Below are 22389 nucleotides of genomic sequence, written 5' to 3' on the forward strand. Positions count from 1 at the left end.
TCTGCATTGGCCATGTCCTAAGGACAAATCTATATACTGTGCATATAAATGTGTGTGTATCCACCCACCCACACACACACACACACACACACACACACACACACACACACACACACATCTATATCTGTCTATATATCTCATTCTGCAATCTCAGTCTTTTCATCTTTGTAAGGAGGTAGGTAACATTTCATTATTAATCCTCTGGAATTATAGTCTGTCATTAATGCTGATCAGAGTTTCTAATTCTTTCAGAGATATTTGTCTTTACAATATTTTTGTCATTGTACAAATTGATCTCCTGATTTCATTTACTTCATTTTGTGTCAGTTCTTACAAGTCTTTTCAGGCTTCCCTAAAACGATCCCCTTCATCATTTCATATGCTTCAAGAATATCTCATCACATTTATATACCAAAACTTATTCATTCTCCATTTAATGGTCACTTTCGCAAATTTCCATTCTATGCCATCTCAAAAAGTTATAAATATTTTTGTATAACCTTAGAGTTTGTTTTGCTTAGAAATAATCCCTCCCTTAATCTACTTTTCATCTAGCTCTCCCTTTTCCCCTTTCCCTCCTATTTCCATGTTGAGTGAAATGTATTTCTTTACCCAACAGTGTGTGTATGTGTATATATATATGTGTATATTCTTCCCTCCTTTATTCAGACCAGAATGAAGTTCAAGTGCTCTCCTTACCCCTTCTTTTTGTATGGACTTCACTGCACCCCTATGTGTTCTTTTAAGATCATCAAGACATAATTGAACCCCTCCTAGGCATTGTCTGATTTGATTCCCTTTATGACCCCTGATGATGATAGGGTTCAGAGAAGACAGATGAATCATCCCATATTTGAATGTCAGTAGTTTATCCTTGTTTATTCCCCTATAATTATTCTTGTTTATCTTTTTATTTTTCTCTTGTGTTTGAATTTCAAAGTGTCCTCTATTTTATTAAAATTCTATTTTTTCACCTATAGGATTATACTTAAGTTTTGCTGGGTAAATTACTCTTCTCACTAATCCTATATCCCTTGTTTTCTGGAATATTATATTCCAAGGGGGCAGTTAGATGGCGCAGTGGATAGAGCACTGGCCCTGGAGTCAGGAGTACCTGAGTTCAAATCTGGCCTCAGACATTTAACACTTACTAGCTGTGTGATCCTGGGCAAGTCACTTAACCCCAATTGCCTTACTAAAAAACCAAAAAACAATATTATATTCCAAGTTCTCCACTCCTTTATAGTGGTGGCTGCTAAATTGTGTATCATTTTGAGTGTGACTCCTGGCTGCTTGTAATATTTTTTCTTTGACCTGGAAACATTAGATTTTTGGCTATAATGTTACTGGGAGTTGTCATTTGGGGGTTTCTTTTAGAAAATGACTGGTAGATTCTATTTCCACTTTGCCCTCTGGTTCTAAGAGATCTGGATAGATTTGATTTGAAGATTTCTTGAAATAATTTATATGCTCTTTTTATTGGTTGTGGTATTCAGGTTTTCTAATGATTCTTCTTCTTCTTTTTTTTTTTTTTTTTTGCGGGGCAATGGGGGTTAAGTGACTTGCCCAGGGTCACACAGCCAGTAAGTATCAAGTGTCTGAGGCTGGATTTGAACTCGGGTCCTCCTGAATCCAGGGCCGGTGCTTTACCCACTGCGCCACCTAGCTGCCCCCTCTAATGATTCTTAAATATTTTTTCTCCTTGAATTATTTTCTAGGTCAGCTATTTATTTGCTATGAAATGTCTTACACTATCTTCTATTTTTTTTTCTTTTTTTAGTGAGGCAATTGGGGTTAAGTGACTTACCCAGGGTCACACAGCTAGTAAGTGTCAAGTGTCTGAGGCCGGATTTGAACTCAGGTACTCCTGACTCCAGGGCCGGGTGCTCCATCCACTGCGCCACCTAGCTGCCCTATTTTTTTTTTAACCTTTGGATTGGTTTTAATGTTTCTTGTTGTCTCATGGAGTTATTGACTTCTGTTTGGTCTATTCCAGTTTTCATTTATTTATTTAATGTATGCAGTTTAATAGCTTTTTGAGTGTAGTTCCAAGTTACTTTCCTGAGTACCTGTATTCCCAACAGCCCCTCCAGCATCTATTGCAATTTTCAGGAAGTTTGTTGCTTGGGCAAGGTTTGTACTTCTTGGGCCAAGCTGTTAATTACATTCCAATTCTTTATTCCACAGTTTTAGTTTCTTTTCCAGTTTTTCCTTTAGTGCTTTCATTTAGAAAAACATTTTTTAAAAAGCCTTAAAAATTTCTTCCTAAAACTCTTGCTTTGTCTTGTCCAAGAATTTTAGTTGAATTTTTGCCTGAGCTGTGTGTGGGTTTTGTTTTGGTTTTTTTTAGGTTCTTCTTGTATATATGTTTTGGAGTCATTCTCTTCTGGGTTTAGGTCATAAAAATCCCTCTCATCGTAATAGCTTTTTGTTGGGATTTTTTGGGGAGGAGGTGTATTCTTTCAGCCTACTTCTTGACTTTAGACTTGATATTCCAGCTGATCCCTTTGTACTTCTTGAGGGAAAGTGGAGGCTGGTCCTGTTGCTCCTTTCTTGGTGTGCTGAATGTTGTTATTTCATATCTCAGGGACAGCTCAGGTGTGCAAGCTTTCAGTGTTCTCCAAGTATCCAGGGCAAAGTCTGAATGCAACCCCTTTGAACTGAGCTCTGGAAGTTCTTGACCTGGGATTGTGTCTGAGCAACAGTAGAATGTTGCTGGACTCAGCTACTGTCAGCGGTCTGTCACTGTGTTCATTGTGACAGAACTATAGGCTCCGCTTTAATTTGGGATTCCTGCCCAATTGCTCTCCAGGTAATTGCTCTCCATAAGATGAGAGTAGAAGTTGGAACTTATGTTTTGCTCCTTGGTTCTGAGTCACAGTTTCTTCTTGATTCTGAATTTGTTCATCTCTCAGTACACCACCTTGGACCTATGACTGTTCCATACTCTAAACTACCATCTTTGGGTGAAGGTCCTTCTCTGTGTGCCCTGGATCAGATCAGAACTGGGTAATAATGCATGACAAAGCTGCCAGTTGGCACCTGTTGCTGCACTGGGAAATGTTGATATGTCTTAGTATGGATCTTGGACATCCTCTTATTCTGCTGTAGAGCCTTTCCCTGGGCACTGGCGTTATCTACATGGTGGGTGTACTTTTGGCCAAGTGTTTACTTGTGCTGGAAAAATGAATCACTGTGGTTTTTTTCTTGGATTTCCCCATTAAGACCTGGTCTGGTATGTTTTCTAGATCTAGATTTGGTAGTCAAGAAAAAAATGAGGAAAAAAACCCCGTGTTTTTGAAGACTAATTTTCAAGTGACTTTAGCCTAGCTGTTGAAAAATATTTCAAGGACTACAGTATTGTGTTTTTGTATTGCTGATTTTAGGTAATACCCCAGGTTATCCAACTATATTTGGTTTAGAGTATGAGATTGTGAGCATGCAATTTTATTGAGATGTGGATAAAGTTGCTTGCATCTACCAGCATATGTATGATGATTTAAAGAAACAGTTCAGTCTACCTTGCTAAAATATTTTAAACGAAAATAAGGATCTTTTTATCTTATCACTAGTGTAGGCTTATCTTTAGTTACGATACTCAGTAATTTTGTTTTAGAAATTTTTCTTTCCATAGCTACTCTATTACTTTTTTTTGTTTTTGTTTTTTTAGTGAAGCAATTGGGGTTAAGTGACTTGCCCAGGGTCACACAGCTAGTAAGTGTTAAGTGTCTGAGGCTGGATTTGAACTCAGGTCCTCCTGACTCCAGTGCCAGTGCTTTATCCACTGCATCACCCAGCTGCCCCCTACTCTATTACTTTGTAATAAACTTGAATCAGAATTTATTTTTCTTATCCTTTGCTGTTATGTTAATAAAACAGATAAAATTTAAAAAATTTCTTCATTGCATATTTCCATTGAGCTGGAACCAATTATGATATTTTTATATATAATTATAACTTTGAATAATATGAATTTAAATAATGGGACCACTTCATAGGATTATTCATGATTCATGGTAATCAGAACCTGACCTTACCTTGTATGGTAGCATTTATTTTATGTGGGCTGCACTCTTCTCTTTAAAGGAGCAAGGAGTATGTTAGGACTTAATGCTGATATGGTTTCCTGGCTGCCTGAGATATAAAAAGCCCAGCCTATAAGGAATCAGGGATCCTTAGACCCGATGGAATTTCCAGTGCTGTGAGAATTAATATATACCTTTCTGGGAGTTGCTGCCATTATAGACGACTCAGAGGGGTATTTTATCATGAATTGATGTTATAACCTTAAGATCCTTTTTTATGATTTAGTAAATTTCCCTTTGTTAAATATTTGCCAATGAGAATAAGAATTTCTGCAATTTGATCCTAAACCTGAACTACTGGACTGTCTTAAATTAGGTCTAGGACACTTCATCTTTGTCTTTGTACTTGTTTGAATCCCATTCAAAATAACTACATTGCCTCACTAAAAAAAAAAAAAAAAATTAATTAATGTAAGCACATCAGATTACAGGATAACTTGCGTTTTTTCTTTTCTTTTTTCTTTTTTTTAGTGAGGCACTTGGGGTTAAGTGACTTGCCCAGGGTCACACAGCTAGTAAGTGTTAAGTGTCTGAGGCTGGATTTGAACTCAGAAACTCCTGAATCCAGGGCTGGTGCTTTATCCACTGCGCCACCTAGCCGCCCCTAACTTGCATTTTTTCAAAGCATTATTTATAGATATATTTCTCTAATCCTATTTTTTTGGGGGGGGGGTTGAGGCAATTGGGGTTAAGTGACTTGCCCAGGGTCACACAGCTAGTAAGTGTTAAGTGTCTGAGGCCAGATTTGAACTCAGTTCCTCCTGACTCCAGGACTGGTGCTTTATCCACTGCGCCACCTAGCCGCCCCAGAAGCTATTACATTTTTAATCTTAGCTTTAAAATCTTCCAAAGAATGAGGTTTTGATGCATATACAATAGTTTTGTGATGACCCCACATGATAAAGTCCAATGGAGATAGAGAAAGTGATGACGTGGTAGAGCAAGAGGACCTCTTTTGGTCTGAGAAAGTGCCATCTAGAAACTGTTCCACTTGTAGTGCATAATGACAGAGCTAATTATCTCATTAAAATGAGAACGAAAAAATTGTTAACATTCATTAATTAAATAAGTCTAAAGAAATTTAAGTAAAATTTCAAATGAAGTTCTTTGTAACATTGTAGCATTTATAATTCTGAAGTTACAAAAGCTTAAAACTACACTAAAACTATTGACACCCTATACAGTGACTACAACAGTCTAAATGGAAAGAACAATAAAATTAAATTAAATGCTATATAATTATAATGGCTGAGCTTGGCCAAGGAGTAGAGTTGGGAAAATAGACCTCTTTCCTTTTCATTATAAAGGTGAAGAGGACTGAGTATGGAATTTTGCATTGGTTTGCTGAGTTGCCTTTTATCTCTTTAAATTTTTTTGTTATAAAAGAAGCCTTCCTGGGGGCAGAGAAGGAAGGCTGTATTGAGAAATGAATGTGATATAAAAACAAAAGGCATCAAGTACAAAAATTCACTTGACCTTTTGTGTAGTTCCTTTTCAAAATCTGTAAAAAGCGGGGCAGCTAGGTGGCTCAGTGGATAGAGCATCGGCCCTGGATTCAGGAGTACCTGAGTTCAAATCTGGCCTCAGACACTTAACACTAGCTGTGTGACTCTGGGCAAATCATTTAACCCCAATTGCCTCACTGAAAAAAAAAAATCTAATGCTGTGTAGGATCTTTGTGTAAAGTTGAATTGCTTTGTCCTTTTCAGGTAGATTTGGTATTAAACCCATTCTTTCCTCAAATACAATATATGCTTTAGTAATTTGGAGACTTTTATCTACATAATTGCTTATACCTTTTATTAAAGTTGAAATAGGGTAGGTTGTCTAGTACTTGATTCATATAGATAGGGCAGCTAGGTGGTGCAGTGGTGGAGCACTGGCCCTAAAGTTGGGAGGATCTGAGTTCAAATCTCACTTCAGACACTTACTATCTGTGTGACCCTGTGCAAATCACTTAACCCATAAACATCCAGGACCATCTCCAGTGTCCTGATAATATATCTTGCCACTGGACCCAGATGGCTCTGGAGGAGAGAGTGAGGTTGGTGACCTTGCACAGCCTTCCCTCTCTTAAATCCAATTCATTTCAAGTCATGACTTCTGAAATGATTTTTGAGAATGAAGGACAAACAACAACAACAAGAATGATTCATATAGATACTGAGATAACATTTGATAGTACTTTCAGGAAGCTTGCAGGACTCTCTGAAGTCTTAAATCAAAAGGTCACAGTAGGATTTGCTTACTGTGAATCTTAAAATTTATCCACCATGGCTTTCTTTCTTTTTTTTTTTTTTTTAGTGAGGCAATTGGGGTTAAGTGACTTGCCCAGGGTCACACAGCTAGTAAGTGTTAAGTGTCTGAGGCCGAGTTTGAACTCAGGTACTCCTGACTCCAGGGCCTGTGCTCTATCCACTGAGCCAACTAGCTGCCCCTCACCATGGCTTTCTTTACCCAATATACCTAACCTTAATTCTTTGGAACTTCTTTTTATCCTATTGGATGTCCACTAAAATCTTAAAGCATGCTCTTTTGTTTTGTACTTTGAATGGAAATAAGATTATTTAAAGGAAGCAACTTGGTATGATGGAAAGGAAACCCAAGATATGGATTTTGGTTCCAGCTGTGGCATTTCCTAGCTGTCAGTTGTTGGACAAATCAATCACCTTTTTATTTTCCTTATCTATACAAACAACTAACATGATCCCCTTTCCCTTTAAGCAAAAATGTAAAAAAATGGAGAAACTAGGAAGAGATGAAAAAAAAATTGCATTTGAACCAAAATGTGGGTGTGTAAAGCCTCTACTTGTAAGCAGACTTAATCGAGTCAATTATTTTTTGTTAATTGTGATGGTAATGGTGAGAATCTTTCAACTGGTTTAATTTAGTAGAGTTTAAAAACTAACAAAACTACTTTTCTGTCTTTCAGCATTTTCATATTTACCAGAGGAATAGTCCCCCTGTGCTGGAATTTTGTGGAACTTTGTCAGCCAGCCTAATGGCATCTTCTGTTGCTGTGCCTATAGGATTTCACTATGAAACAAAATATGTTGTTCTCAGTTACTTGGGACTCCTTTCAAGAGAGAAACCACGAGAACAGGATCTTTTCTCAGCTCAAGGTAACAGTTTTGACTTGTGATACTAGTAGTGATTTTTTTTTTTTAATGAGGCAATCGGGGTTAAGTGACTTGCCCAGGGTCACACAGCTAGTAAGTAAGTGTCTGAGGCCAGATTTGAACTCAGGTACTCCTGACTCCAGGGCTGGTGCTTTATCCACTGTGCCACCTAGCTGCCCCTACCAGTAGTGATTTTAATATAGAGAGCTTAATAGTAGTAGATAGTAGAACTTAATAGTAGCTCTAAGTCTGATTCAGTTCAATTCAGACGTTTATGTGAGCACGTACTATGTGCAAAGCATTATGCTAAGTGCTGGGGGGATATAAAGACCAAAGAAAAGATCCCTGCCTTCCAATGACTTAAATATTCTTCTGTGGCAGTATAATATTAAAATAAATAAGAACAATATATTTTGAGGAGGGAGAAAAAATTAACCATTAGATGGATTGTGAAAGGTTTTCTGGGGAGTTGGCACTTGAGTTGAGCTGTGGGAATGTGTTTCAGATGTGGTATAAACAGAAAAAAGGTGTGGAGGTAAGGGATACCATACTAAGTTTGGACAACAGGTAGGCTAGTTTGAGTGGAATGTATATCAATGAAGGAGAGCAATAATGACTTTGTTCCCCCTAATATTGCTACAGCTCAACCAAAAGCAGCAAATCTTTCTCCAATTTAAGTTTCTCTTTGTATTTTTAAAGAGTGATTTGCTGTTATATTTATATAAATTTTGTGTGTTTTGGTAGGTTGACTCTGGATGTATACATTTGTAGTTATTTTGAATTTATCTTATTTCTTTCTGAATTTTTTTTTTTTTTGGTGAGGCAATTGGGGTTAAGTGACTTGCCCAGGGTCACACAGCTAGTAAGTGTTAAGTGTCTGAGGCTAGATTTGAACTCAGGTACTCCTGACTCCAGGGCTGGTGCTCTGTCCACTGCGCCATCTAGCTGTCCCTTGTGAATTTATTTTGTAACCTATGATCTTGCTATTGTATATATTATAGTTATTTTAGTTTATTCCTTGATTTTATGGGGTTTCCTAAATATATGTCATCTCTCTTTTTTTTTTTAAGTGAGGCAGTTGGGGTTAAGTGACTTGCCCAGGGTCACACAGCTAGTAAGTGTTAAGTGTCTGAGGCCGGATTTGAACTCAGGTACTCCTGACTCCAGGGCTGGTGCTCTATCCACTGTGCCACCTAGCTGCCCCTTATGTCATCTCTTAATAGCAATACTTTTCTCTCTCCTTTGCCATGTTTTTACTTTTGATTTTGTTCTTTTGTCTTATTGCCGTAGCTAGCATTTTAAAAATAATATTTTATTTTCCCAGTTATATGTAAGGACAATTTTTAACATTCATTAAAAAATTTGGGGTTCTAAATTTTCTTCCTTTCCTTCCCTCAGATGGTAAACGATTTGATGTAGGTTATACATGTTAAATTGTGTAAAACGTATTAGTCATGTCATGAAAGAAGGCAGACCCAAAGGGGAAAAAAAAGCCAGGAAAAAAACACAAAAAGTGAAAAATAGTACGCTTTGATCTGCATTCAGATCCCATCAGTTTTTTCTCTGGAGGTGGATAGCATTTTTCATCATGAGTCCTTTGGAGTTGTCTTGGGTCATTGTATTGGCTGAGAAGAGCTAAGTCTTTCATAGTTGAATGACTATAGTATTGCAGTTGTTACTATGTATAATGTTCTCCTGGTTCTGCTCATTTCATTTTGCATCACTTCATATAAATCTTCCCAGATTTTTCTCAAATCAGTCTGCTCATCATTTCTTGTAGCAGAGTAATATTTCATTTCAATCATATACCACAACTTGCTCAATCATTCCCCAATTGATGGACATCCCCTCAATTTCTAATCCTTTGCTACTACAATAAGAACTGCTATAAATATTTTTGTACAAATAAGTCCATTTCCTTCTTTTGGGATCTCTTTGGCATACAGACCTAGTAGTGGTATTGCTGAATCAAAGGATGCCTGCAGTTTTTTGTTTTTTCTTCTTTTTTAAATAAAAGTATTTTATTATTTTCCAGTTACATGTAGAAATAGTTTCCAACATTTGTTTATATAAGATTTCCAATTTCAAATTTTTCTCCCCCCTTACCCTCCCGCCCCCCCCTCCCCTAGACAGCTGGCAGTCTGATATAGGTTATATATACATAATAACATTAAACATATTTTTGCATTAGTCATGTTATACGAGAAGGATCAGAGCACAAAGGAAAAACCTCAAATCAGAAAACCAGCAGCATCAAAAACAAAAGAAATAGTATGGTCCAATCAGCATCCATATTCCACAGTTCCTTTTTTTTCTTTTTCTTTTTTCCTGGATTGGATGCCTGCAGTTTTATAGACCTTTTGGCATAATTCCAAAGTGCTCTCCAGAGTTGTTGGGTTAATTTGTATCTCCACCAACAGTACCTTTTTTTTCTGTCGGGGCAATGAGGGTTAAGTGACTTGCCCAGGGTCACACAGCTAGTAAGTGTCAAGTGTCTGAGGCCAGATTTGAACCCAGGTCCTCCTGAATCTAGGGCAACTGCTTTATCCACTGAGCCACCTAGCTGCCCTCCCTCCCCCCACCAATTATTGTATATACCCTTCAATATTTATTAGTTTCCTTTTCTGTCATATTAGCCAATCTGACATGGGTGAGGTGGTACCTCAAATTTGTTTTAATTTACATTTTTATAATTAGTAGTGATTTAGAGCAATTTTATATGACTCTGACTTTGATTTCTTAATCTGAAAACTGCTTGTTCATATCCTTTGACCATTTATTAATTTGGGAATGACTTGGCATCTTATACATTTGATACATTTCTCTATATATTAGAGAAATGAGGCCTCTTATCAGAGTCACTGGCTGTTTCCCAGCTTTCTGCTTTCCTTCTAATCTTGTTTGCATGAAGGAAAGCTCCATTTAATAGGAATGATACTGTATTTTATCAAAAGCTTTTTCTGCATGTATTGAGATAATCATGATTTTGGTTGGTTTTGTTATTTATGCGATTAATTATGTTGATAGTTTTCCTAATATCGAAGCAGCCCTGCATTCCTGGTACAAATCCGACTTGGTCACAGTGTATGATACTTGTGATATGTTACTGTAATCTTCTTGCTAGAGTTTTATTAAAAATTTTTGTATCAGTATTCATTAGGAAAATTGGTCTACAATTTTCTTTCTCTGTTTTTGGCTCTATCAGCACTATATATATTTGTGTCATAAAAGGAATTTGGTAGAACTCTTTCTTCAATGATCTTCTTTCAATTTTATTAACCTCTCCTTTGATTTTCAGGATTTCTAATTTTGTGTTTAATTGGGAATTTTTAATTTGTTCTTTTTTTAGTTCTTTTAGTTCCATGCCCAATTCATTGATCTGCTCTTTATTTTATTGATTTAAATGTTTAGAGATATGCATTTTCCCTTAAGTACTGCTTTGGCAGCATCCCATAAATTTTGGTATGTTGTCTTATTGTTGTCATTCTCTTAAATGAAATTATTATTTCTCTGATTTGTTCTTTGACTCACTCATTCCCCCCCCCCAGGGCAATGGGGGTTAAGTGACTTGCCCAGGGTCACACAGCTAGTAAGTGTTAAGTGTCTGAGGCTAGATTTGAACTCAGGTACTCCTGAATCCAGGGCCAGTGCTTTATCCACTGTGCCACCTAGCTTGCCTCCCACTCATTCTTTAGGATTTAGTTTATTTAGTTTCCAACTAATTTTTAACCTATCTTTCAATGGCTCTTTATTAAATGTAATTATTATTTCATCATTTTCTGAAAAGGATGCATTTGATATTTCTGCCTTTCTGTGTTTGATTGTGACATTATAAAATGTCAGTTTTTGAATAGGTACCTTGTACTGCTGTACATTTTCAGTTTTCTCCAGAGTTCTATCATATATCTAACTTTTCTAAAATCCTGTTCACCTCCTTAACTTTTTTCTTGTTTATTTTATGGTTAGATTTATCTAGTTCTGAGAGGGCAACGTTGAGGTCCCTCACTAGTATAGTTTTTTACTGTCTATTTCCTCCTGTAACTCTTTTAACTTTTCCTTTAACAATTTTGATGCTGTACCATTTGGTGCATACATGTTTAGTATTGATTATTACTTCATTTTTTAATGGTACCTTTTAGCAAGATGTAGTTTCCTTCCTTATCTCTTTTCATTAGTCTGTTTTCTTCTTTTTGTGGTCTGAGATCATGATTGCCACCCCTGTTTAATTTACGTCAGCTGAAGCAAAATATATTCAGCCTTTTACTTTTCCTCTGTGTGTGTCTCTCTGCTTCAAATGTGTTTCTTATAAACAATATATTGTAGGATTCTGTTTTTTAATCCACTTTGCTATCCACTTTCATTTTATGGGTGAATTCATCCCATTCACATTCACAGTTATGATTACTAATTATAATTACCTTCATCCCATTTTTTGCTTGCTTATGCACGCTCTCTCTCTCTCTCTCTTCCTCTCCCCCCCCCCACTCCCTCCCTTCCTCCTTTCACTCTGTTCCACCTCACCAGTGTTTTGCTTCTGACCACTGCCTACTTGAAGCTGCCCTCCCTTGTATCAGCACCCCTATCCCCTTTTCTTGTCCCACTTCCCTCCTAATCCATTTCAGTGCAAGTCATAACATCAGGGATGTCATGGTACTCTTTGAGAATGAAGGACAAGCAACAAGATTTTTCATGTATTTATCTTTCCTTATAGTGCAGAAATAGACAGTTTAGCTAGAATTTTAGCCCTTAACACATTACATTGAGATAACAAAAATTTGTTCAGCCATTTGCCAGTTATTGAGCACATTTTGTTTGTATTTAGGTTTCCTTTTGTTTTATTATTGTATTTGTACTTAATTATTATCATTAACCTACTCTTTTTTCTTTTTAAGCATATTGTTAGGTCCTGATTATGGGTTCTTTATTATCTCATTGATCTTGTTCTGTTTTTCTGCTGTGTGTGTGTGTGTTTAGGGATGTGTAGGCACCAAAGGCAGTATAATAATTACTGCTTTATGGTTTGCCAGTTTTATTTTTCATGTTTCTTTATAATCTTACCTTTTAATGAACTTTATTATAACTTTGGTTCTAAGAAATAGCCAGCTAGTATTTTCATTGGTGGTATGTTCAATCTGCATATCAGTTTGTTAAGTATTAATGTTCTTACTATATTTCCTTGACCCTAACAGTTTAAAAACTTTTTTTGTCAAAACAAAACTTTAAGTTGTCTTTACATCATTTGTATGTCTTAATGATTTATTGTACATATTTTAATATTTTTTGTCATTACTACACAGAATATTTATTTTCTCTCGGGTTTCTTTACAGATGATAAACAGCTTTTGGTCTTGGTTAGCTAGAACAGGGCTTGTTAAACTTTTCCCAGTCATGACCCTGTTTCGCCTGAGAAATTGTTACACAACCCTGGTTATATAGGTATATAAAATAGGTATACATAACCTTTTACTGTTGCCAAATTTTTCATGACCCCTGCATTGTTATGCAACCCCATAATGTGGCGTTGTGACCCACAGTTTAAGAAGCTTTGAGCTAGAAAAATGACTTGATGAAACATTAAACAAGGGAAGATCAGAAACAATGAAACTAAACAAGCCAATGTTAAATAAATCCCAACCAGAAATTACTTATTAAAGAATTCCCTATTTGATATGAACTTCTGGGAAAACTAGAAGCAGCCTGGTAGAAATTGGGCTTGTCAACATCTCACCTCCTTTTCTATAATAAACTCAAAATGTGTACATGATAATACTAAAGGAGGTTTGAATAGACTTCTATGCAGGGAAACATATGAAATAGGTTTTTGGGGAGCTGAAGGAAGATAATACTGGAGGATGGGAATGATGAAGCTTATAAATTCAAGGTGTGGGATACGTATATGTTTATACTTGGCCACTGTCTGTATTGGTTTTACTTCACTGTGCTTATTTGTTACAAGGGTCTCCTTTCTTCTTTCCCCTAATGGTTTTGTCGTGTTTTCTACAGTGAAAAGTATTTTTAAAACAATAATGAATTAATTAGCCATATCTCTATAAAATTTAAGAAATGTCAAAGAACAAAAATTAACAAATAATTATCTATGCACTTAAAAAAATACCTTTCTATCACCTCACCATACTTGTTTGCTGCTTAAATCACCCTGATATCTAGCTTAGTTTAAAGAACGAGCTTTCTCTCCTCTTATGCTTCAGGATATATACCTTTTGGAGCCAATCAAGCTCAGCTTTCTATGCTCTCCACCCAATATTGAAATTATTGAAAAGAAAATTAGAAGGGCCACTGAAACATTTTTTCTTTTTTTTTGTGGGGCAATGGGAGTTAAGTGACTTGCCCAGGGTCACACAGCTAGTAAGTGTCAAGTGTCTGAGGCCGGATTTGAACTCAGGTACTCCTGAATCCAGGGCCAGTGCTTTATCTACTGTGCCACCTAGCTGCCCCCACTGAAACATTTTTAAAAGTAGTCAGAGGAGCACAGAAGGAATTCAGAAGGAAGCACAGAGAAGCTTGACTGTTTTAAAAGTGGAATTTATTAAATACTTAAAAAAATCAAATAGTAATGGAAAAGATTCACAATTTCATATAAAAATCTTTTTTGTGTTCTTTGTATGTGGAAATGCCTTTTCTGTTTTAAGTTAATAAATTAAATTTTAAAATCTTGTACATATTGTTGGTTTTTTTTTTTTAATTTAAAAATTTTTTTAGTGAGGCAATTGGGGTTAAGTGACTTGCCCAGGGTCACACAGCTAGTGAGTGTCAAGTGTCTGAGGGCAGATTTGAACTCAGACTCTCCTGAATCCAGGGCTGGTGCTTTATCCACTGTGTCACCTAGTTGTCCCTCTTAAATATTTTTTTAAAAACAATATGTAGGGGCGGCTAGGTGGTGCAGTGGATAGAGCACTGGCCCTGGAGTCAGGAGTACCTGAGTTCAAATCTGGCCTCAGACACTTGACACTTACTAGCTGTGTGACCCTGGGCAAGTCACTTGACCCTCATTACCCTGTAAAACAAACAAACAAACAAAATATTTAAATTATCCTATACTTGATAAGCATCAAACATGAGCAGTTTCACAGATACAGAAGAACTAAAAGGATTGTGTTTGAAACACAAGTTTCTATTACAATTTGAATTTTTAAAATATGTTTTATTGATATCTTTTCTTTTTCAATCACTGGGTTCTTCCTGTATTCCTCTCCATATATCTCCCAAAGAGCCATTCCTTATAACAGAGAATTTTTAATAAAAATAGATTAAGAAAAACATCAGCAATACTTGTCAGCACATTGAAAAAAATCTGATGCTATGTGTAATGTTCTACACTCTGGATTCCCCACCTTTGCAAAGGAGCCTTGGAGTAGAGTAGGGGAGGTGTCTTTTCATATCTCTTCCTCAGGGGTCATATTTGTTCTTTTTTGTTTGTTTTGTTTTGTTTTTATTTTTTTGGTGAGGCAGTTGGGGTTAAGTGACTTGCCCACGGTCACACAGCTAGTAAGTGTCAAGTGTCTAAGGTCAAATTTGAACTCGGGTCCTCCTAAATCCAGAGCCAATGCTTTATCTACTGTGCCACCAAGCTGCCCCATATTTGTTCTTTATACTTTTGTAACATTCATGATGATTGTTTTGTTTTTGTTTTGCTCTTTCTATTTCCATGTTTTCCTGGCTTTACTTCTTTCATTTTGTATCAGTTCATGTAAATGTTTACATGTATCTTTCTATTCATCATGTTCATTATTTCATACCACACTTTTGTATTCTATTTGTATTGTATTCATGTGCCTTGGTTTGTTGAACCATTCCCTAGTTGATGGGCTTCTGCCTTGTTTCTGGTTTCAGTTCTGAGGCAGCTGGTGGTGCAGTAGCCAGAGAACTAAGCACAGAGTGAGGAACACATGAGTTCAGATCCATCCTCTGACTCTTACTAGCCTATGTGATCCTGGCTGTCACTTAACCTTTGTTTCCCTTAATTGTAAAATGGGGATAGTAATAGCCCCAACCTTGCAAGGTTCTTGTGAGTGTCAGATGAGATAATATTTGAAAAGTGCTTAGCACAGTGTCTGGCACATAGCAGAAATTTAATGAATGCTTGTTTCCTTCTTTCTTTGCTACCACAAAAAAGCGCTGCTAGAAATATGTAGAGATCTCCTTGGACCATATGCCTAGCAGTAGAATCTCTTGGTTAAGGGTATGGATGGACATTTTAGTTACCTTGTCAGCATTATTCCAAATTGCTTTCTGGAAAGGTTGTACTAATGCTCAATTCCATCAACTTTTTGGGCAAGTGAAACCTCAGTATTGTTTTGATATGTGTTTATTCTTTAAAATGGTAGTTAAAGTTTTTAGAATTATTTGTTCATATCCTTTGACCACTTAACTCTTTGGAAAGGGCTTTTGGTCTTTTAGTTACCTATATATGTTATGTACCAAACCCTTCCCAGAGACATATGATAAAAATATTTTTCATTTTTTCCTTTATTGTCTCATATGCATTAATTTTGTATGTGCATAAACCTTTCAATGTAATCAAAATGATCTATTTTAATTTTATAATTTCCTCTATTTCTTTTTTTTTCTTTTCTTTTTTTTTTAAGTGAGACAATTGGGGTTAAGTGACTTGCCCAGGGTCACACAGCTAGAAAGTGTTAAGTGTCTGAGGCCAGATTTGAACTCAGGTACTCCTGACTCCAGGGCCGGTGCTCTATCCACTGCGCCACCTAGCTGCCCCAATTTCCTCTATTTCTTGATCGCTTAAGAATCTTCCATCAGCTTGCATTTTTAAAAGACTACATAATGGGGCAGCTAGATGGTGCATGAGTTATCATTGGTCCTCTGGATTCTTGGCCGGTCATTCTGCTAATCAGTTCTTAAGTCTTTCAAAGTTGTTTTTTCTTTATAATATTGTAGTTATTGAATACATTGTTCTCTTGGTTGAACTCAGTTCAAACAAGTTTTCCGAGGTTTATCTGAATCCATCCCTTTTGTCATTTTTTACAGCATAATTGTAATCCATTACATCGGTACTTAGTCAATTTACATTTCTTTGCCACTGCAAAAAGAGCTGCTATAAATATTTTTTAAGCAAAATTGCAGAATATAAGATAAATTCATATAAATCATCAGCATTCTTAGTATATAACAAAAAGATAAAAGCTATCAGGAGGAGCACAAGACATTTCTTTTTTTTTTTGACGTTGCCAATATAGAAATTTGTTTTGCTTGACTACACATGTTTATCATAGGAATTTTGTTTTACTTTCATTCTCATGGTGCTAGGTAGGGAGTGAAGTTTAAGGTAGGTGGGAGAGAAGGCAGGTTTTTGCTAATTCGAAGAATATATAAAAATAATTTTAAAAAGCTGTTCACTTTTATCATTTGACCATTTGTCTGTTGTAGAATGGCTCTTGTCAGCAAATCAGCAAACATTTATATTGCTCCTTTTGTGTGCCAGGTACTATACTAACTGCTGGGGATCCAAAGAAAGACTTTGGGAAAAAAAAAAAAAAGAAAGACAGCCTTTTCTCTCAAGCATCATAGTCAGATGATGAAGACAACATGCAAATGACTATGTACAAACAATATGTAAACAAGACAAATTGTTGATAATCTTATAAGGAAGCTTTCAAAAGGTGGGATTTAAGTTGAGACTTGAAGGAAGCTGGGAGGTGAAGATGAGGAGGAAGAGAATTCCAGGCCGAGGGTACATCTAGGGAAAATGCATGGAGTCAAGAGATGAAGTGTCTTGTTTGAGGTCTAGCAAGGAGGCTAGTTTCAGTGTACTGTAGAGTACATGGATGGGAGTAAGAAGGAAGACTAAAAAGGTAGGAAAGGGCCAGGTTGTGAAGGTCATTCAAAGTAAAAAAGAAGATTTTATATTTAATATTTATTAACTGTTGATATTTATTTAATTCTGAAGGCAGTAGGGAGCCAATAGCCTTTATTGAAGACAGTGTTGACATGGGCAGGCTTCTGCTTTAGGAATATCAGTTGGAAAGCTGAGAAGAGGATGCATTAGATTGAGAGAGATTTGACACAAGGAAACCAACCAGAAGACTATTGCAGTACTTCGGCTGTGAAGCTATAAAGGCTTGTATCACAGTATCAGCAATTTCAGAAGAGAGGAGGTGGCAATATATGAGAGATGTTACAAAAGGAAAATCAACTCAGCTTGTCAGCTATTTCGATGTGGGGAGGTGGGAGTGAGGAGTCAAGGATGACTTAGGTTGTGAGTTTGGATAACTGGGAGGATGATGTTTACCTCAGCAGTAATAGGGAAGTTAAGAGGGGAGGGCTTAGGGGAAAAATGAGTTCAGTTTTGGACATTTTGAGTTTAAGATGTTTTAAACAAGACATCTAGTTCAATATGCCCAGTTGGAGATGGGAGCCTGGAAATTTAGGAGAGACAAAATATATAGATCTGGGAATCATCAGCATGGAGATGATAATTGAAACCATGGGATTTTATGAGATTACCAGATGAAATAATCTGGAAAGAATAGGGCCCAATACAGAGTTCTGAGGGACATCTTTCATAACTGAATATGACCTAGATTTACATACAGCAAAGGAGACTGAGAAGAAGTGGTCATACAGATAGGAGATTGAGAAGAAGTGGTCAGACAGATAGGAGAGTGAGAAGAAGTGGTCAGACAGATAGGAGATTGAGGAGAAATAGTATCTAGGCTTTCATGACATTGCTCTCTATCAAGGAGAAGAGGATGATGGACAATGTCAGAGGCTGCATACAAGTTAGGAAGGATGATTGGGAAAAGGTCATTAGATCTGACAGTGGATTGTTGGTAACTTTGGATAGAACAGATTCAGTTGAATGATGGAGTCAGATTCTAGAAAGTCAAGAAGAAAATGAGAGGAGAAAAAGTGGAGGCATCAAATTGTACGTGATCTTCTTAAGGATTTTAGCCATGGAAGGGAGGAAAACTATAGGATGATAGCTACTGGGGATGGACAGATCAAGAGAGGGCTTTTTGAGGGTAGAGGAGAGACATGGGCATGCTTGTAGGCAACAGGGAAGCATTTAGTACACAGGGAAGGATTTAAGATCAGTGAATGGGGATGCTAGAGGAAAAATGGGATCATTTTGTTCATGTTTAGAGCTTTTCCTTGGCAAGGAGAAGGCCTAAGACAGATAAAAGTAGAGATAGCCCGGGAAGGCATCCAAGTGGTGTGAGAGGAGGAGAGAAGAGGGTATTCTAGGCAAATGGTCTTAATTATTTTCAGTAAAATACTGGGTAAAGTTCTCAGCTGTTAGGATGGGGGAGCCTTGGGAAGTCTGAGGAGGAATGGAAAAGATTTCCAAAAGCTATTGTGGTGAGAGGGAGAGTGAAACATTTAGAGAGGTATAAAAAGACTGCCACGCCACAGTAAGGACCCAGTGGACATTATGTAACATACATGTATAGTGGACCCATTCAGCATGGTTTTGTGGTTTTCTTCAGCTTCCTTCAGCAGCACATGAACGTGGTAGTGGTCTTGTTTTTATATATTTGAATTAGTTCCTTGTATATTTTGGATAGGAGTTCTTTATCAGAGATTTGCAACAAAGATTTTTACCCCCAGTTCACTGTTTTGCTTCTAATTTCAAATCATTACCCATCTGGCTGCTTTCCCGGACCTTATCATCATCATCTCCAGAAACTCATCTTTCTGCAAGAGGAAATCCTCAGCACCCCCTGCTTCTGGAACTTCTCCTTCCCTTTGGATGGAGAGGATCGAGGTGGACATCTGGGAGCTTCTCTCAGACCTCCCAGCATTTAAAGAGAGCACCCAGGTAATTCCCTGTGCTGATTTCCTGGGCCTCATTCTGCAAAATGAAATCAATTTAGGAATTGACACCTCCTCAGATCATTTCCCACCCCAGCTGCAGGACTTCATCATGCTCCCAGCTGACTAACTTCCCTAAGCCCCTCCCTACTTTTAAATTTAGCTTCTTTTTATGTGTTGTTTCCCCCATGAGATTGTGAGCTCAAGGGAAGGTACTGTCCTATACTTTTCTTTGTATCTCCAGGACTTAGTACAGTGCCTAGAACATAGAAGGCACTTAATGTTTATTGACTAACTCTGTATTGATTTTGTTTGTGCAAAACCTTCTCAATTTTGCATAGTCATAATTGTCCATTCTGTGTGATTCTTGGCAAGTCACTTCTGTTTCCCTCGGTTTCTCATCTGGAATATGGGGGTATTAATAACACTTAGCTCCCAGGGTTGTTGTGAAGGTAAAATTGGATAATCTTTGTAAAGTGCTCAGAAAACCTTAAAGCACTATATAAAGGCTAGCTATTATCACTTTTTTTGTGACCCTCTTTACTTTTTGCTTGGTTATGTGTTCTCCTGTCCATAGTTGAGAAAGATATTTCTCCTGGTGTTCCTCACATTTTTTATGATGTTACTTTTATTTGGTAATTTTAAAATTTTTTTTTAAATAATAAAAACCATTTTATTTAAAGTTCTGAGATACAAATTCTAACCCTCTTCAATCCTTTCCTTCCCTGAGGAGGTAAGCAATCAGATATGTCATATGTGTGCAATTATGTAAAACATTACCATTTTCGTCATTTTGTATAAGAAAACATTCTTGAATAAAAGAAAAAAGAATGAAAGGAAGTGAAAAACAGCATCCTCTAGTCTGTGTTCAGTCAATATCAGTTCTTTCTTTGGAGGTGGATGGTATGCTTCATCATCAGCCCTTTGGGATTGTCTTAGATCATTGTATTGCTGAGAATAGTTAAATCATTCACAGTTCTTCATCAAACAATATTGTTGTTACTGTGTACAACATTCTCCTGGTTCTGCTGTGATGTTGTTTTTTACCTCTAATTTTGTAAACATTTGGAGGTTATTATTGAATATGATCTGAGAAGTTGCTGTATACCTAATTTCCTCTAGCTTAATTTCCATTTTTCTTAGCAGTTTTAGTTAGTGAGTCTTTTCTCCTGTAATTGGTGTCTTTGAGTTTGCTTTCTTCTGAATGTTGTGTGCCTATTCTTTTACACTAATTAACCTCTCTTTTTTATTTAGTATTAAATAGTTTTGATGATTACTGCTTTGAAATATAGTTTGAGGTCTAATACTGCTAAGCCCATTTCTGAATTTTTTTCAGTGTTAACCTTTGTGATTCTTAATGAATTTTCTTATTTTTTTTTCCAGCTCTGTATAACAACTCTTGTAGTTTTACTGACATGGCACTAAATAAATAAATTAGGTGATATTGGCATTTTTTTATACTGGCATGTCCTAGCCATGAGCATGTAATAATACATGCCCTCTTATTTAGACTTGACATGACTTTTCTGAGGAGTGTCTTCTATTTTTATTTGTATGCTTCTTGTCAGTGTGTGTGTATGTGGATTCTTAGATATTGTATACATTCTGTAGTTATTTTGAATGAAATTTCTTACTTCCTTTTCATGTTGGATTTTTTTTTGTATTATATAGAAAGTTTGATTTGTGTGGTATTATTTAATATCTTGCAATTTCTCTGAATTTATTAGTTGCTTCAATAATGTCTACCTGAAATCCCTAGCATTCTCTATCACCTGCAAAAAGAAATAATTTTGTTTCTTCTTTGCATGTGCTTATTCCCTCAGTTTTTCCCCCTTGTCTGATTGCTACAACAATTCAGGTTTACCCCTATTTTATTAGAAAGACTACTAGCATTTCTCTAGTACATATAATACTATCTCTTGGTTTTAGATTCTTTATCATACTTAGGAAGTATCCATTTATTCATATGTTTTTAATAGAAATGGATATACTTTGTCAAGTTTTTTGTGTGTATTTTGTCTTATTTATGTCTTATTAATAAGATCTATTATAATTACATTTTTTATATTTACACTGTCTTATTTATTTTTTATTGATTTCTTTTGTTTTTTATATCCCAATAGATTTCTTTCTTCTCTGCCCCTCTCAGAGAATCATCCCATATAACAAATAGCATTTTTTAAAAAATAAAAGTATTTTATTATTTTCCAGTTACACATAAGGATAGTTTTCAACATTTGTTTTCATAGAATTTTTAGTTCCAAATTTTCCTCCCACCCTCTTTTCCCTCCCTCCTCCCCAAAATGGAAAACAGTCTGAAATAGGTTATATATATGTGATCACATTAAACATATTTCTGCATTAGTCATATTGTGAAAGAAGAATCAGAGCACAAGGGAAAAACCTCAAAAAAGAAGGAAAAAAACTGTCCAAAAGTAGAAATAGTATGGTTCAACTGCATTCATAATCCACAGTTCCTTTTTCTGGATGTTGAGAACATTTTCTATCATGAGTTCTTTGAAATTGTTTTGGATCATTGCACTGCTGAGAAGAGCCAAGTCTATCACCATTGTTCATCACACAATGTTGCTGTTACTGTGTACAGTATTCTGGTTCTGCTCCTCTCAATCAGCATCAGTTCATGTAAGTCCTTCCAGGTTTCTCTGAACCTCCTGCTCATCGTTTCTTATAGCACAACAGTATTCTATTACGTTCATATACCACAACTTGTTTGACCATTCCCCAATTGATGGGCATTCCTTCAATTTCAAATTCTTTGCCACAACAAAGAGAGCTGCTATAAATATTTTTGTACATATGGGTCCTTTTCCCTCTTCTATGATCTCTTTGGTATACAGACTTAGCAGTGGTACCACTGGGTCAGAGGGTATGAACAGTCCCATAGCCCTTTGGGCATAATTCCAAATTGCTCTCCAGAACGATTGGATCAGTTCACAGCTCCACCAACAATGCTTTCGTGTTACAATTTTTCCACAGCTTCTCCAACATTTATTATTTTCCTTTTGTTGTCATATTAGCCAATCTGATAGGTATGAGGTGGTACCTCAGAGTTGTTTTAATTTGCATTTCTCTAATCAGTAGTGATTTAGAGCATTTTTTCATCTAGCAATAGATAGCTTTGATTTCTTCATCTGAAAACTGCCTGTTCATATCCTTTGACCAACAAATAGTATTTTTAAATACGAAAAAAGGCGGGGGGGGAGCATAATTGATCAACACATCAAAGAATCTGTATAATAGTTATGGACATTCTACCTTTGAAAAGGGTGGGATGATTCTTTTCTGACATCTTTTGAACCATACTTAATATTTTAAAATTTGCAGCATTCCCTTTTAATTTTTTTATAATCATTGTATATATTTTTGTTTGG

The 22389-nt window shown here is 36.3% G+C and overlaps 1 protein-coding gene across 5 annotated transcripts in view; it reads left to right on the plus strand.

The window, feature by feature from the left end:
- BCL2L13 (BCL2 like 13) overlaps window positions 1-22389 on the plus strand; it is a 78628-nt gene that overhangs the window by 6836 nt on the left and 49403 nt on the right. For 4 of the 5 annotated variants that reach the window (XR_006353223.1, XM_043966017.1, XM_043966021.1 and 1 more), the window contains exon 2: window positions 7018-7207. Coding sequence is in view for 3 of the 5 variants with exons in the window: in XM_043966017.1 (XP_043821952.1) it covers window positions 7087-7207 (121 nt within the window). In the remaining 2 variants the exon portion in view is untranslated. Of the gene's footprint in view, window positions 1-7017; window positions 7208-22389 lie in introns of those variants that run through there. The other variant, XM_043966018.1, reaches the window with a different exon arrangement.

This window comes from Dromiciops gliroides, chromosome 5, assembly GCF_019393635.1.
Source record: "Dromiciops gliroides isolate mDroGli1 chromosome 5, mDroGli1.pri, whole genome shotgun sequence".
In the NCBI taxonomy this organism is placed as follows: Eukaryota; Metazoa; Chordata; class Mammalia; order Microbiotheria; family Microbiotheriidae; genus Dromiciops; species Dromiciops gliroides.